The 18,065-nt window shown below is 42.2% G+C and overlaps 1 protein-coding gene across 2 annotated transcripts in view; it reads right to left on the reverse strand.

Moving 5' to 3' along the window:
* The window catches only part of LOC115407620 (solute carrier family 12 member 5-like), a 29,755-nt gene extending 25,133 nt beyond the window's left edge, over window positions 1-4,622 (reverse strand). The window contains exon 1 of one of the 2 annotated variants that reach the window (XM_030118032.1): window positions 4,517-4,622. In XM_030118032.1, the coding sequence (XP_029973892.1) occupies window positions 4,517-4,571 (55 nt within the window). In that variant the 5' untranslated portion in view covers window positions 4,572-4,622. Of the gene's footprint in view, window positions 1-971; window positions 977-4,516 lie in introns of those variants that run through there. The other variant, XM_030118033.1, reaches the window with a different exon arrangement.
* Between the last annotated feature and the right edge of the window lie 13,443 nt (window positions 4,623-18,065).

An 18,065-nucleotide genomic window follows, 5' to 3' on the forward strand; every position in this document is an offset into this window, starting at 1 on the left:
CATGTGAAAAAAAAAAAAAGAAAAGTGGACCAGATGCCGCTGCCCGTCAATGTAAATGAACACCGCTGAGCCCAAAGGCCTCAACAGCACACGGTCCTCACTGGGAGCTTAATAAAACGATCAACTTCATACAAATATCTTTACAAGCCGTGGATGACGAGAGGCATGTGTGTCTGTGTAGAACTGTCACTTGGCTTTTGAACTTTTTCAGCATGTGCTGGGTCTCAGAAGGTTAATGAGCGAAGGAGACGGGCCGTGTAGTGTAAAGTGAATGGAAGCCTGACGGGCTCCAAGCTTCAGCCAGAAACAATCCGAGATACACTGCCTTCATGTCTGTCCAAAAAAAGAAAGCGGTTATTTGGAGTCAGTGATGCACCGAACAGCCACAGCAGGAGCAGGTTGGCCGAACAAACAGCAATTTCGATAAAACAGCACTGTGGGACGTGGTTTCTTCCACTAACTGTGACTGATCTAAGGAGGCTGTCTCTGCATCACACTGTCATCCAATAAGCAGGAGCTCTCTAAAATTTGTTGGACATTTGCTTGTGTGAATTGCATCTGGACATGTTTCCCTCTTGAATCATACCGGGTTTGATAAATAGCTGAAGATTTTCATGACACTAATTGTCACAAATTTTATTTGAGGTAGCGTACATTTGGTTGAATAAAGTAGATAAAACGACATTATTTTAGTAGTGAAAAATTGTCTCCATATATTTCTCAGCAAAATTAAATAAAAGCAGGAAGTCTGCCCATAAAATAACAGGACATTTCTCATGCCTGCTCTGGGCTTTTTGCAAAAGAGGAATGCAGCCAAAAGCACCATTCTTTCATGCAGAGTGCTTTTGCTTTAACTGCACATTGTCTGTGTGTGCATGCATGTGCACACACCTCTAACCAAGGTTTAATCTCAGTCTAAATACCCCTGAGAGGGCAATTCCTGACCATCTGCCCCCAGCGCTTATATGGACTGAGCAGAGATAGAAGGACACAAATGAAAAACTGCATGTGGAGCACATGCAAATGTTCAAACTGGAAACACAAATGAACATGATGCCACTATGAATGCAGTGAATTCTTTGTCGTTACTTCAACCCTTAGTTTTTTTTAGCTTTAGCTTTAGATTTTTTTTAAACAATCACAAACAGAAAAATTCCAGCATGTCTGCTTTTCTTTCTCAGTCCTTTAAATTAGTCCATTTACTTCTTGGAGCCATGTTCCCTGTTTGTGTTCTGTTTCCTCCAGTTCTGGTCAAATATGAGTTTTATATAAAGACCAGTCAGACTAATGATTTTTTTAAAATTCATTGTTTTTATTTATTCTTTATAAAATATTTTTCTCTGACTCAAATCAAGTTACTTTCTGTTCATATTCATGCATGAATGCACACACGTGCTTACATATATATGCGCATTCACCATGATCCCCATCTCCAGATGTCCTAACCCAACAACAACGCCTGACCTGCTCCACAGATTGACTGAGCACCAAGTTCTCAGAGACACACTGTAATATCCGGAGAAACCTGCCGAGAATAAAGGGAGGTGTTAAAATTGCAACGGGGGGCGTCGAGTGTCTGGATACTTCGGCCCCACATGTTGTCTACAAAATGCAAAGCAATAAATACATTGGAAAATTCAATGTCTGCTTCATTAGGCCTGCGTGTTCATCAAGTTTTCTTCATTCCAGATGGCGCCATTAAAGCAATTCTACGGTCGTCTCCTGCTTCACCTTTCGTGGAAGCCTTTCTTGTAACTTGTAATGAGAAAATATCAAAAGGCGGCTTTATTTTACACCGAGCTGATTTTGGCAGCGACTTTAAGGCAAAATGAAAGAAGTGAATTCCCTAAAGAATCGACAGTTTTCCCACAGATGTTGAGCGCAGTTAAAATGTGTTGGTGGTTCCTGTGCTGAGTGGCAGCTCTCAGCAGGGGGAAGACCAACACTCACAATATTTTCTTACTTCAGTGATCCCAGGTGAAGAACAAGAATGGTGAAAGAATATCTTTTTTTTTTTTTTATTGCTTGATTTACTGTAGGCCCCAATTGAACACACACAGTAAAGCAGTTGTTTAACCACAGTTCACACGTTCGCTGCAGACCACAGTCTTTTTTTTTTTTTGTGTCAGCACATTTCCAATAGCTGTAAATATTGGTGGTGGGAAAGATTTTGTGTTTGTGGGTTGTTTTGACGACATCTTGACTGATCTAACCCTGAAGTCTGCATCACAAGTGTGTAACATAGAGCAGGCTGAGACTATTCAAGTGGTAAATAAATCAAATCCACAAACTATTTACAAAGTGTAACTAGGAGGCTTTAACTTTGATAATAGAGATAAGTCTTTATATCGGACCAGCGACTGTCTCCTGTGGCGCAATCACACTTTACAGTTTAATTCTTCACATTACATTCAATACATTATGAAAATGTGTATTTTAATTGGTTTTTAACATACAATTTTTTTTAAATGAAAGTTTGTTTTCCCCAGGATTGCATAATAAATAATCTGATCAGGATTAAACTCAAACAGCCCATTTCTATTTGTTGGACTCACTTTTTCTACATGCCTAAGAAACCCTGCAACAGGCCAACCCAGCGCCACATCAACAGTCGATGACAATATGCGTCAGCATGATAGATGCTGATGTGATTTCATTCAGAAGCGGAGGGACTAAACCTTCACAGCACCACATGTGTAACAACACTCTGCTGTTTGAGCCCAGTGTGAGAAGATGTGAATTTGTCTAATCAAGTGCCTGAGTTGATCAACAGCGCTTTGAGAACGAAACAGGATCACTGCCAAGAGACTTTACACTCAATATAAAGTAACTGCCCTTGTAATCCAATTTACCGCAGTAATCCTTTCTAACAGCCAGCCTTGAGTGGAGGACCAGGTCAGCCATGTGGTTCTCACAATAAAACAGGGCGATCAAAGAGTTTCTCCTCTAAACCCACACTAGACTTCATTGCATAAGCCGACAGCAGATCCCATTCTGGCAGGTATGACAGCGCACGTTCACTCATGAAAAACAACTCAAACAGAGCAGATTCAGTCAAATTATTCTGCCGCTTGAAGTGACTGTGTTCAGTGAGGGCTGTTTGACTGTTGACTTTAATAAAACTCATGCACAACATTTCATTTTACTAGGAAAAATCTACTTGATTACAGCTGGAATTTGTCTTCTGTCATGCGCTGGTGAATTCACCTCAGGTACGTTGTGCACATAAACACCAAAAGAAAAAAATCACGCCGCACAAAGGCTGCAAACGACTGATGAGAAAAACAAATGGTGATGAATTTGATAGTACATAAACATGTTTGTTTGAAATTAAAAGAAATAATAATTCAACAAAATCAGTGGATCCAACCATCTGAAATCATCATTGAAAGAAGCAACGAAAACTGCCAGGCAAGGCCAGGCTGTCTGCATGTTGGGGTTTAATTTCAGGTTAATTGATGACCATGGAAGCATGAATGTGAGTTTATGCTCTCTGTCTGTCTGTTTTTGCCCTGTGACGTGCCGGAAACCTGTCCAGGCTGGACAGTCTTCACTCAGAGATTGACCTGACCTGGACAAGACAAGACTGGAGGAATGGATATATCAGAAACGACGTGTTTGTATACATATTGAGCCTGAATATCTCCGCAAAGACACAATTTCACCATTATTTAAGACTACAAATCCTCCTGTGACAGGCACAGCAGAGGCAGGAATGAAGACTCAAAGCCTGCAGGAAACCACTCCGTCAAACCTCTCGTTTAATTCGACAGCCTTCTTAAGTGCTAAATGATCCAACCAGTGAATCTTTCACCACAACAGCTATTTTTTTTAATGAGCGGTTGTAAATCAGTCGAGTGAGAACGTCTGAACTTGTTCAGCAGATGGAGATTCGCATCCGAGAAAGTGGAAGTTTGTGAAACTCAAGCGTGGCTGCGGCGGAGCAGATGGTTTCTCGACTGGAGCACATGCTCCGTGTTTCACTGTGGAAACACGCTGAACATCTTTTTTTCGTGTGTGTGTGTGTGTGTGTGTGTGTGTGTGTGTGTGTGTGTGTGTGTGTGTTGCTGTTACATGCAGTGTTGTGTTTGCTAGTTTTCTAATGACCGGTTCGGTAACAGGAGGAGCTAACACCTGCGAGAGGGGCTCGGTGTCTGCAGAAGGCCCATCGTGATTCCACAGCAGATACCGTTGTTCTTGCTCCCTTTTCTTTCTGAGAATGGTTCGTTTAAGAATCAATATATTAGATAAAACCCTGTCCTGTGTCCCTCTTTGCAGCTCATGAGGAAGCTGTAACGTTGACAAAAATAAATCAAATTAAAGTTTGTGTGTTGTTCCTGCTTTTTCTCAAAAGATTAAAAAAAAAGAAAAAAGAAAGAGAAGCAGGACTTTCCTCCCATCTCCACCTCCCTGAGCTGATATGATCTGTTCTCCGGATGTTCCTCATGTGCGAGCCCACTTTCAGACGCCATGCTCACGCTGCCTCAGCGATGCACCGAGGAGTTCTGTCACTCACCCTGACTGTTGGGTCCCCCCTCTCCCTCCTCGCAGTCCGTCATGTTGTTGAGCATCCCCGCTCCTCCTCGGGCTGAGTTCCACTCTTGATCCTGATGCTGAGGAGAAAAAAAAAAGAAAAAAGAAAAAAAAAGCTCCTGCTGGTCTGGAGTCAGATAGAAGATGTGCTCTTGTTTTCCCTCCTAACACTGGTTGCTTAGATTATATATATATAAAAAAAAAAAACAAGAGAAAGATAAATTTCGAAGTCTGGTTTACTTGTCTGCTGCCTCGGTCTCTCTTCAGCAGGAGGATGGAGAGACTGAAAGCGGCTGCAGGGGAGAGTTGATGCTGGCGCTCGGTGTCACTCACATGCACGCTCGCAGTCTCAGCGCGCCACTCGCCCCCCAGTCAGTTTAAGCCTGATGGCTATATTCATCATGTATTCAGAAGGTATTATCTCTCTCCTCCTCCCTCCCTCCTGCTCTCCCCTCACGCACGGTCATCATCATCCATCTCATCATGAGAGAGGGATGGATGGATGGATGGATGGATGGATGGAGAGGGATTGAGAGACACAGGGGATGCACGTCAGATGACAGAGTACAGCCTCCTGAGATTAAGCATCTCCTTTGATGTTCTTTTCAGATGGAAGACGAGATTCCATTTCATTACTGTGCATTCATCCTTCTTTTGTTATATTTCCCCCCATCCTGAATCTCGCTTTTATATTTTCCCGTGTGGCCGCGGCCCATTATCTGTGGGAGAGCTGCAGGCTGCTCTTGAATAACTCTCTGAACTTAAGATGCAAGCCTCTCACTGTCACCACACACACACACACACACGCAACAGACTTTTGGTCTGATGGAGTGTGTGGGACAGAATGGAGCCCCTGAGCTGTTTTTTTTGTTTTGTTTTGTTTTTTAACCATCCAAATTTTAAAAAGAAAAATAAGCTCTCAGCTGATACAACATTCTAAAAGACATTTAGTTTCCTCTTTACTTCATAGTTGGACAAAGAAATAAGTGCATGTGCACTGGGAGTTTGGGTTTAACTCTCAGGTTTATTCATTTCCTAACTTACATATCTTTACTGACTACAAATGCACTTTAAATGGTTTTCGAATACCGGACCCTGGAGGCCACTAAAAATACTTTGAGCTCCAGTAAAACACGTGGAAATGAAAGCAGCATCCAGGAGCAATGGAAAACAACTCTGACAAAAAAAAGAAGTGAGACATAAGAGACTGGATTGAGTTTGTTGATTAGACTGAAGGAGAAGAGGAAATGGCCAAAAATGAGGCAATTCAGAGAAAAAGATGAAGAAAACAGGAATCGGGAGCGAACTGCTGGTGACGTATGGATAAAACATTCTCATACGAGCAGTGAATCACATCCGATACCAAAGTTTAAAGAGCATCGCTAATCCGCACCAACTGCCGAGTGATAAAGATAAAATGGGCAAAAACACAACTGGCATTTAATAGATGAAAAGAGAGGGGAGGGTGCAAGCTTTTCCACCCCCCCTGCAGACCATTAACATTTGTTTGCTTGACATTATGTCACAGTGAACTGTCCCCGTCTCTGGTTAGATGGTCTTTGCGGTCCAGCAGATGTGCAGAGAGACGCAATCCTCACTGACAAAAATACCACCGCTGTTCGCTCAGGCCCCTCCCGTATATTAATACGTGCATTCGTTCACCTCCGTTGTGATTTTTACATCAAATGATCACAGAAAATGCACAGCAAACATTTTTTTTCCACACAAAAAGGCAGAACAGAAGCTTCTTTGACAATCCAAGTCAGTTCACTCACATCTCTTGAGAAGAATCCACTGATGTTTAAACGCCCAACGATGTGACATGACAGTGAAAGACGTTAATGTACATTAACCCTTTGAAGGACACTCTTTTAAATACTGAGAATTTTACCGTTCGATCCCAACGGTGTCTCAATAAGCATTTTTCAAGACATTCTCAGGACTCACACATTCCGGAACTCAAACACATTCACACACACTACGCTCCAGAACTCTTGCACATCCTGGGACAGACACACACTCTCCTCTCACAAACTCTAGAACAGAGACACTCACAGCGCAGCATTCTGGATCTCGCAGGCATTCTAATACTCATGCACATTCTTCAAATCCCATGTTTTGTAGAACTTTCACACATTCTTGAACTCGGTCTCTCATACATGCCAGAATTCTACAAGCAATGATCTGAGTTTTTATTGCTCCTATTTACTCCTACAACTCTCGTTAACTGATCAGTGTGAGTTCTGAAAAAAGCTAAAATAAATGCGGGAGTAATGATCACTTCCCCACTTTAAAGGTTAACTATGCCACACAACAGGTGCTGCTGTATTTAGGGAATTTGTGCAAAAGAATGTTGGGTTTTGAAGAAAGTGATTGAGTTTTTATTTATCTTGAAAACATTTTTTTTAGATTAACATTTTACACCTCATTGACTCATTCACAAAGACATTCACACACCAGTGGTGATGGAGGTGCTTCGCCTTGTCCTGTCTCGTCCAAGGACACTTTGACCTTTGACACAGAGAGAGACAAAGAGAGAGAGAGAGAGAGAGAGAGAGAGAGAGAGAGAGAGAGAGAGAGAGAGAGAGAGAGAGAGAGAGAGAGAGAGAGAGAATTAAACCACCTACAGTATGATCTCAGTTTTTGTTTTGTTCTTTTTCCTTCGTAGTTTTCACGTTTTCTTAGGTGTCATATTTTATATGGATTTCTTTATAGATACACTTCAAAGCATCACTGTAACGGTCTGATTTGGTCTGCGCTCCACTCTACATGTGCTGTCTTATAATGTACACATACGTGTGTGTGCATCATTTTCTTCTTTGCTTCATTAGGACAAGATGAGCTGTTATGTTCCACACTTGCACCCACCCAAAAGGAATTTGCCTGAGGCTACAATCTAGTGTATTGTACTGTATTGTGTTGTATGTTGTCACAAGTAACTTAACCGAGCAACACCTCTGAGAGTGTTTCTTGTAAATGCTCAATAAACTTGGCTTCTATTCCTCATGAACACCTTTATGGTCTCAGTGTTTTACAACTTCATTTACACTGGCTCACTCACTCACTCACACCAAATAAACCCGGTCTTCCATCTGATCTGCAGCACTGGTTTGTAGGTGAGCCCATGCTGGGCCATATGTCCCTCAGTGCAGGGTGCAGTCATTGATCATACTCAAAAGGAAATTAGTTTTTTTTCTTTAAGCTGTTTAAAGCTCCTCCACACACACTATGGAGTCTCGGTCTATGTCTTGGTTGTAATTGATGATTAGTATACAGAGTGTTTTAGGGGAATTTTTTTGAAAACCATCTGCTGTTACAGAGGTGATAGTTTTTTTTCATGGCCGCCTGTAAAATCCAGCTGAGGAGACGTGAGCGTGGGTTTGCCATCGGTACACTTTGTGACTGAATTCATTATGAAGTCCACTCTTATACCCCTTTCCCACTGAAACTAGCAGGTAGAAACATGGATCGACCCGCCAACAGTCGGCATTTGACTCCTTTGCCACTGCCTGCAGACCCGGGTCTAATCGCCTGCAGGCGAGCTGCATGGCTGCGTTTTCCTGCGCCGATGGTGTCCCAGGTTGATGACATCATCAGCGAGACGGAGCACAGCGAGGTAAACAGTGCAGCGGAGCTCAGTTCTCGTTACCTGTAGACGAATCTCCTCTTCCCCACGGATCAAGAGCAGCTCTCTGGTCTCGCCGTCTTGCCAATGCTGGGTCATCCCGACAAAGGAAATCTCACGCTGTGTCCAAAAACAACAACAATAAGCGCGCTAACGTAGGCACGCTACGTCGACATCCTCACGTAAATTACCGGGTCTGCCTTCAGATCTCTGAGGGTCCTGAGGGTACTGGTCCTGGTTCTCCTGCAGTAAATGTCCCTCAGCTGCTATGACCATCCCCTGCAGAGATTTGATGTAGTGCTGTTCCCGAACCAGGAAGTGATGTTCTGTGTCAGAACACTTTCCACAGCAGCAGAGCAGAAAGTCCTCAGGATGCGTGGAGACACCTGGAATTTCGTCAGCCGTCTCAGATGGTAGAGACGTTGCCGTAACGTGGGTATTCCAGGAAAAGTCCTCTGAGATGTGAACAACCAGGTACTAGCTGCTCACTATCTCCACCGCAGTACTGCTGATGTTGACAGAGATGACAGGGCCTCGCTCCCTGTTGACGCTCACAGCAAACTTCTTGGTCTTGCTGATGTTCAGCTGGAGGTGGTTTTCTAGGCTCCAGGACGCCAGGTTGTCCACCTCTTCTCTGTATGATGTCTCGTGGTTGTTGGGCATGAGACCAAGCACAACGGTATGATGGAGTGGAACCAAATTCTTCTTCTAATATTTTGACATGCTGACTGAAAAAGAAGCTATACACACACTTCAGTTAAGATCAAAAAAACGTGTCTACATTGGCTTACTATAAACATTTATTTGTTTTATTTACATCTGGTGAACTAATGTTTTTCATGGTTTTGTTAACTTTACATCATTGTTAAAGTTAACAACAAGAAAAATTATAATAAAATCATAAACACTGCATAGCTTTGCATTCCCAGACATATTAAACATGCATCGTAGACAACGTGTATCTCTTAGGTTTCTCCCATCCCCAAAGAAATCTTCATTTTTATGTTGATGTTTTTTTTTTGTTATTTTGTTTATTGTCAAATATTTTGTGTTATTTTAAGCATGTAAGCTGGGTGACATGTTATCTTATAAATGAATGGCAATGGTAAAAAGTGGATGCATATTGCCAGTATCCCACAATGAGCACTTCTGCCTGCAGTGCTGTGTTTTACCTCCACGGTCGATGACCTGCTGTACAAACTGACAGCCACACATATCATGGACGTGTGTGTCCCAACGCACCGCTGCCTGGCCCTGTCAGTGAGAGTGGGCTGTTGGCCGGGTTTTGATTGGCAGAAGGCCTGAGAGCCATCTTCATCTGGGCCAAGCGGCTTTAGCTATTAACCCGTGGGCACGTCCCTCCCTCCTCCTCTCCCTCCTCCTCCTCCTCCCTCTCTCGTTTCCCCCTCCCCTTTCTGTCCGTCTGCTGCTGCTTCACATGTGGGTTTGCGCTCTGATCACAGACCCATTCAAACTTTTTTTTTTTTTTGTATATGCAAAAACATAGGAGCACTTCCAATCTTTTACAAAAAAAACCCCCAAACAAACAGACGTGCACTTATAAATATCCACATGCACGTATTGAAGTGACTTTTCTGAGACCCTAATCTTGGAGATTAAGGCCACAGAGGGCTCGTCTGAAATCTACTTTTTCTTTTTCTTGATCAAACACAGTGCCTGCTCTGCTGCTCTTATTCTTTTGTCCTGCCTCCTCGATGTTTAAATCTTTTTGGAATTAGATTTTATCATTGCATCACAGATAGAAAACCTAACAAATGAAAATCACACCAATATTCACCCCTGCATGTTGCAAAGCTAACTGAATTAAAACTTTATTTTATCTCTTGAAACATTTTGTTTTCTTATCTTTGGTAAATAAATGTATTGAAGTTAATCAGTTTTTTTGGGGGGGAATGGTAGGGGTTTATGTCATAAAAGGTCAAAAAAATGTGAGCTGGAATTTCATCTAATACCAGCAGAAGAGATCAGGTTTGTCATTTGCTGCCGAAATGTTGTGAATTTGTCAGTGAGGATGTCAGCAGGATGAACTCCATAAGGTCAACCAAATGATCTGTGAAACTGCTCTCAAAACCATCTGTCATATTTTCATTTTCAAGAGACAGACAACCGTAAAAAAAAAGCAAAACAAAAACAAGCCATCCTCAAAAAACCAGTCCCTGTTGTGGATCATGACAACAGAATGAAAGTGTTTGGGGACTTTTGTGTTTTATTAAGCTATTCCAAAAGGTTTTATTTCTACCCTTAGCTTAACAAGAATGCAAACATGCAATTGGTGTTTTTTTTTCCTTTTGTGACTCAAATCAAGATCATATAATCCAAGCATGCAATGAATGAACAGACATCCTGACGCCCATTCAAAAGCAAAACGACCATCAGCAAATCACCTTTTCTCAGGTTGAGGTTTGTTTTTGTGTGTATTTTAAGTAATGTTTGTATTTTAAGTAATGTTATGAAATGTACTCATCGCTCCTTTAAATAAAGGAAGTTTTACTGATAACTTGCCACTTTTTAAAGCAATTTCTGTCTTCCTTGCAATATCATCCCTCTTGCGGGAGGTTTTGTCTTCACACTTCGCACATTGTTGTGTTTGTAGGATTACTGTGAAGCATGAGCTGAGCTGTCAGCACTGTGTGGGTATAAGCCTGATGATTCACTCCTATAATTCCGATGGAATGGTATCAGTATATTTAAATTTAATTTGTGGCACACACATGTTATCCTGGGCTGTTTGAATTGATCAGGAATGACAAAAAAAAATACATGCTGTCGACGCACAAACCCTCCCCACACAGGAGTGGGACATCCAAGGACATCTCACATCTGCTGAAAATAACTGAATCCTCGGGATCCTAAACAGGCTGCGCTGAGCAGACTTTTGTCTCGTTATTAATAGCAGACAGTGAAAAACAATGGTGAGCTGTCTGGCGTTACAGAAAGAGTGTGTGTGCATGTTCTCCCTGTGCAGCAGATGTGGGATTTCTCATGGTATCTTAGTCTCCTTCCAGAGTCCAGAAGCATGCAGACAGCATCATTTAAAACAAAGTCATTTCAAAGGAAAGAAATCACAAACAAAATTACATTCATAATTTGATTATCAGGAAAGTGGCATTTAAGAGACGCCATCACTTAAACACAAGTCTGTAAAAGTGACTTTTTACTAACCTTGTTTCCAGAGATGGGTTGTTCCAGGGTGGACCGTCACCTTTGGCTTTCTCACTTTTGAACATGTAGTAAGGATCGAAGGCATCAGATCAGCATCTCAAGAATGTTGCCGGCTCTCGGTCCAGATGCGTTTGAAAAGTTAGGAGGAAAAAATTGAAACCAATTCTACAATGGCCATTGGAAAGAACTTTTGGGGAAGTTTTTGTTTTCCCCCTTTCTTCATTTGATCCACAGAGAAACGGAAAAACGACTGTTGATGCATAAGGTGCAGTACTGGAGTGCACCAGAGAGGCTGCCAACGGGAAATCAGCCTGTTTATCTGAGCCTGAAGAAGAGTCACATGACTGTCCTCCTGCACACACTTGATCACAGAGCGTCACTGTGGCTTATGAGTCAGAGTTGTTTAAAACGCAGGAGCAGATTAATGATATTCAAAGTGTTTAGCTGTGACACTGCCCTGAATGATGGAGGTGACAGGTGAGTGGTACACACATTAAGGTGGAGGTAACTGTGCATGAGAACAAAAAAGACAGAATAACAATTAAGAAAAACTACAATCATTAACAGCTTGTAAACATTTCAGGCACAGATATTAAACATTTTTGAGCCAAGTGACGTAAAAAATTGTAAATTGGATAAAAAGTATAAATCATATCAATGTTTGTTACATTAAAGCTATAGTGCGTAACTTCGGTCGCCCTCTAGCGGAATTCTGCGTTATTACAACAATAAAGCCGGCGCTTCCATATGACGTACGCTCGGGTGTCCCCAGTGCCCCCCCTCCCCCCAATCTGCCACGGTGATTCGCATTTCCACAGCGCAAATCACAGTTGGAAACGGTTTTTATTCTGCGTGAATAAGGACAGCTGGTGAAAAAAAAGATGGATTCTTTCGAAGAGGTAATTATTGTTTTCTTTTTTTTGCCACAGAAATGTAAATAGTTTATTAAAACAGGAGACAAGGTGCCTGCTAATTTGTAACTGACAGGTTAGTGGATGAAAAGACCCAGTGGTAGTCAGCAGAAATCATTTGTTGTCCGTTGGTCTCCAGTAGCTGCTTCTTGATGAAAAACGAAGTGTTACACACAAAGTACAGTGTTTCCTACAGGAAAAGAGTTTGGCGGCGGGGTGGGGTGGGGGGTAGCGTGTGGTGTTGCTGCTAACGCTGCTGGCTGCTAACGCCGCTAATGCTGCTAATGCTGCCTGTGTTCGCCGTCTGAGAGGTTTTTTTTTTTTCCCCTCTCCGTTGTCCGGGTGCTGCACAACTTAGCGCGGGCGGGGCGCCCGGACTGAACCCTGAAGTCGCATGTGGCTTCCTCGGTCTGCCTGACACTGTGAGCTGAGCCTGTTGCTATGAGACCCTCCACGCGTCCTCCCCCTCCCTTCTTGTTGTGACGTAAAATGCGTAATTTCCTGCACGTCAGCGCGGGAATGTCGCCGGTCGACACGCAAAGCAATAATTATATATACTGAAAAATCCCGCGACATGTTAGAGGAGCCAATCGGCTTAATCTGCATTTTGTCATCTCCTCTCCTAGTGGCTTGGCTAAAACGGACGTTCATAGACATTTAAAAGTTACGCACTATAGCTTTAACAGTGTGTGCATTTTACTGCTGACCTTAAATGAGTTCAAACTGTGCTCAGTCCTGTATCTATTGGGGAATTTGGTCAACATTAATGCATCCTTTTATACGATTGTGTTTCCAGCATCACTGTCCCGTCACAACCATTTACCTCCTCACGTGAACTTTAAGTGAGCATTAAAGCTCCCATATTATGCTATTTTTTTCAGTCACGTCATATAGGTCTCAGAAGCCCAAAAACATAGTATTTAAGCTTGTTCGCACCAAATTCATCCTTTGTTTGGAGTTTCAGCGGTCTAAAAATAGTCGCTCTGACGAGTCCTCCTCAAAACAGGCTGTTTGAGGCTGCTTCCGGGTTTGCAAATGAACGCGTCTGTCCACGCCCACTCCCCCTCCCCCCTCCAGCAGAGGACGCCGGTTTTGCTAGCGGTACTACACGCTAATGTTGACTGTAATGCTGTATTTCCACCGGACGTGGTGAACGCGAATTCATTCGCGCGACAAACGAAATCGCGCTGTGCTAGACGCTCGAGTTTTATCCCTGCAAAAAAAAAACCTCGCCGCATGCTTGATAGGCTGTCTTGGTGCGAAATCGCTTGAAAAGTTCAGTTATTTCAAGGACAAGCGATTTTTTGCTGGAAATGCTCACCCCTCAAGATTGTCAACAATATCGTGTTGTCTTGGATGTGTGTGTAGTTTGTTCCTGTGTGTTACTGTTACAGTTACTACGCTGTTGCTAACGCTAGTTGACGCTAACGGCAGGGTGGGGGCGCAGTCAGGGGGAGGAGCTGAATCCGCTTATTTCAGGATAAGCGGCCCGAGCTTAAACTCGACCGTTTGAGAAGGCATTTTCACAAAATGTGGTGTAGCGAGACAAGGAGGAAACAGACAACGTTCAAATTTAAACGTCATAATGAGGCTACTGCAACACACACTACTATGGAACTCTTCACAAAGTGAAAAATGCATAATGTGGGACCTTTAAAGTGATCACACATCTTATGTACATGAGGGTGTCAGAATGTTTTATTAGAAGGCTTTAGGTTATTTTTTCAGATAATAATAGAAAACCAACATTTGTCAAGACAAGAATCGAAAGAGTTATGTAAACAATTGAAGGATTCCTACCTGAAAACAGCCATTGAGTGAATGCTTGTGTGTGTGTGTGTGTGTGTGTGTGTGTGTGTGTGTGTGTGTGTGTGTGTGTTTTCTCTAAGATTTGTGTAAAATGGATCAGCTTCCATCCCCTAAGGCAGAAACAGCTCCAGCTCCAGCAGTCACTTGACCTTCAGGATCTTTTACTCTTGAGGGTTTGAAGCTTCTGCAGAAGCTTGGATCTCGTTCCACTCTATATGAAAACTTTAATTTGATCTATATTAGATTTACCTGAACAAATAACAAATACTGATGTGATTATGAAGTCAGGTTTGCCTTATTTGATGTGATCTCTCCGGGATGTTGTTGGCTTGTAACCAGATGTTCGCCCCCTCAGACAACTCGCCACTGTGGGCTTCAGAGAAAGGCTCTGGCTGACTTGTGCCAAATCAGGCATGTCGACCCCAGAGGGGCGAAGCATAGATGTATTCTTTCCCGTGTCTGTAATGTTGAGACTTGGTTTTTGTCTTTTGAGTCATCTGATAACAGAGACAACCCGGAATTTACATTTCCTACATTTGTTTTAAGAAATGGCTCAACGGCGGTCTTTCTTTGCTGAGACGACCTCAGCCAGGTTAGTCCCATGTAGAACGTGTCCAACCAGAGCCGTTTTTAACAATTCAAATGGTTCGAGTGGCTAAACAAACAAACGAAAATGCAAAACGAAGCTTTTTTAATTGAAATGTCACGTCAATGAGGCACGAGAAGATAAAGTTTTTGCCCACATTTCACTGGCAGTTACAAACTTTGATCCAACACATTGTCCAAAAAACGCACATAAATCCAACTGAACTCAGCAGCTGCAGCACAGCGCAAGCGTTTCATATGCCTGTACAACAAAAAAATTATATTCCATAAGCTTACCTTCATCTTTCTTCCTCTGCAGGCCTAAGGCTGCATGTTTTCATGTTTTTGTGACTTTGTCTACAACAACTTAGATTAAGTTAGTTAATGACCTTCATTATTTTTTTTTTATTGTTATTGTTAGTATTATTTTTTACAAGAATTGCCTCAGTGAACTCAATAAAACCAGGTGTGGTAATGTAAAGATGTCACATTGAGGTTAAAAGTGCATTGTAAAAAAAAAAATATGTTGCACAGTTAATTTACAGGAAACGGAAAAGCCGCACTTAGTAAATGACAGCAGGGAGCCTTGGTATGAATGAGTAGGTGCAAAAAAATTCAAGCTGAACAAAAAAAGAAAGCTCTCCACTTTAAGGCAGGGCATTTAGACTCCGCTGTCTGGAAAAGAAGGAGAAAACGATGTACAGGTTTACAATTTAAGCCGAAGCTTATAACTGAATGTATCAGAAATAAATATTGTTTGCATGCGTCACTTTCAAAGCATGAATAGCCGCTATAATAGACGGCGGACGACAGATTTATTCTGCATTAAACTGGGCTAAGCAGCAGTCTGACGGCAAGGAGCAGCTGGTGGAAGACGCTTAACATTCAACATCTGGAACACATCAAGAAACCCAGAGTTCCAGATGGATGTAGTTATATTATACAGATGGTCGATAGAGGTACGGTATGATAACAGTGAATAATCTCAGATTTATCTACAAAGGTTTCTCTGGTCATCACCAAATGTTTTCACAAGAGCTTTAGTACTCAAATGCAAGAAATTGAAGATGACTTTGATGAGCACTTTTTATGTTGACTGGACATTTCATTATTTGAAAAGGATTGAGATGAAAAATTCAAATATTTTATGAGCCAACTTTTTTGATTATATACTTTCGATAAGTAAAGTCACTGAAAATACACGTTTTTAATGGGAACAAACCCCAAATAAACAGTTTTCAATATTCAAGTGAAATAATTTTTCCATCAAGAGAAAGTTAGGCTGACCGATCCCTGGTTATTACATACTTTTATAGATTCATATTTTCAGGAAGTCCTTCATCCTGCTGGAGTCCAGTTCTCGACATGAACGGTTTTTAAAAATAACTGATATTTTCTGATGTGTCATATTAATCCGTGTACAGCCCCTCAAAACATCCATTCAGATGCACAGTAGCGATTTATTTCTATTTAGCTTTTGATTATATTCTTATGTTAAATATATAAATTTTAAAAAAAGAAAGAAATGCTCTTCTATTATTTTCAAGCATTTACAGACTAACTTATCCCTTATTTGTCGCATATATATCTCAAACAGTCTTTCACCTGCCATGTCTCATCAACCTCAGTCCCAAAATATTCTGAATAGATCTGTCTGCATCAGGAATTTATTTTTCCTCTCACAAAAGTGGTTTAGCAGTTTTGGCCATGAAAAATGTCAAATGGTGTAATCCTTTTTTAGCAATGCAATCCTCTCAGAATGATGACGTGCCGCAGCTTGTCTGTGGGATCAGGAACATTTCAGAAGTTGCTGCTGCAAATATGGGACAGCTAAACAAGAAAGGAGGTATACAAATAGACGGTGGAGTTTTATATACTGAATGGAATGTAAATCAGTAAACCAGCTGAAGGCGGAACGAAACCACAGTATCCGTATCGACAGAGAGAGAGAGAGAGAACATGCAAACTGCACTCAGAAAGGCCTGAGCTTGGAAGTGAACCTCAGCCACTTTCTCTACGTCACTTCATCCAGCCTACAGGCCGAACCCTGGAGAGATCACAGAGGAGCACACACACACACACACACACACACACACACACACACACACACACACACACACACACACACACACACACACACACACACACACACACACACACACTCACACCCAGAGGCAATTCACACACCACTAAACTTAATCCTGAACCTGAGTCCAGCGTCTTGCTTTGAGGCCAGAGCTGCGACTATTAACCGAAAGCAAGCAGCAATTACCCTGACCGCCCCTCCTCCCCCCTCATGGTCATCGTTAGAGCGAGGCTTCATCCAAATGGCCTCCAGTGTTTCCCACACTAATGTTTTGGGCTCTAATCCAACACAGTATGTTCTCAAGAGGCAATTTAATTTAGACCTCCTGGGCCGGATTCCACCGCGCCGTTCAGGCTAAAATGGAAACCGGTAAAGTCCAGCAAAGCTCCGCTTTTCCAGCTCTGAGCTGTGGACGCACGACTCCTGCTGTGTTGGATGGAAACCAACAGATGGCGACACAGACTGTTCCAGTGTGTGTTCCAGCTCTCTGTTTAATTGTTGATCATTTAGACCTTTTTCTTTCACTTGAGTGGTTCATCATTACTCTTTCTGCTGGTCAACACTTGTTTTTGCCACTGTTGATACTGCACGTTCACTCGCTGCTTTTCTGTTGCCTGTGGTTTTTCTCTGGGGCATCTGCTTCCGATTGTTTCGTCTCATTTCAGGGCACTGGAATCTGCATTTGCATACTCATTTGGGAGAGCAATGAAAAAAAAATTCTGAGAAATCGGTTAGTGTTCTCTTTCATGTCAGGAGAGACAGAAGAAGAAGAGATGCCAGGAGAGCATACTTTTGGAGGGGGGCTCAAGAGTTTAATGAGAACATAGTTTCTGAATAACGTGCATTTTTTCATGAATTCAAAACTTTCAGTGGATTATTAGACTCCACTCCCCCAAATAAAACAACAAAAAACACCCACGCACATTAAACCAGACTAGTGCTTTTTCCAGCTACGTCCAGTTCATTTTTTGTTTTCTCCTTCCCCCCCCATGTAAATCATATCAGCAGTGATGTCTGACGTCAAATAGAAAATACACCCATTATGCAATGCGCAGCTCAGTTATCTAAACTGGAAGTGCTGCAAACTGTTGAAATGAATACTGACAACAGAAAACACAGTGTGGCTCATTTGTGTTTCCTTGTGTTAGTTCGGGCCACTGTGGTAACATATCAGGCCTAATCTACCCCGACAACACGAGAACACAACCATCGACATGTTTTCACAGGTCAACAAGCGCCAGACGCAGACATCAGAGATCTTTAAAACCTAATGACCGGCTTACATTCTTACGTAACCTCTGCACCTCGGAGTGATCGCAGCCGTGTGTTTGCT

This window comes from Salarias fasciatus, chromosome 20 (genome assembly GCF_902148845.1).
Source record: "Salarias fasciatus chromosome 20, fSalaFa1.1, whole genome shotgun sequence".
Classification (NCBI taxonomy): domain Eukaryota; kingdom Metazoa; phylum Chordata; class Actinopteri; order Blenniiformes; family Blenniidae; genus Salarias; species Salarias fasciatus.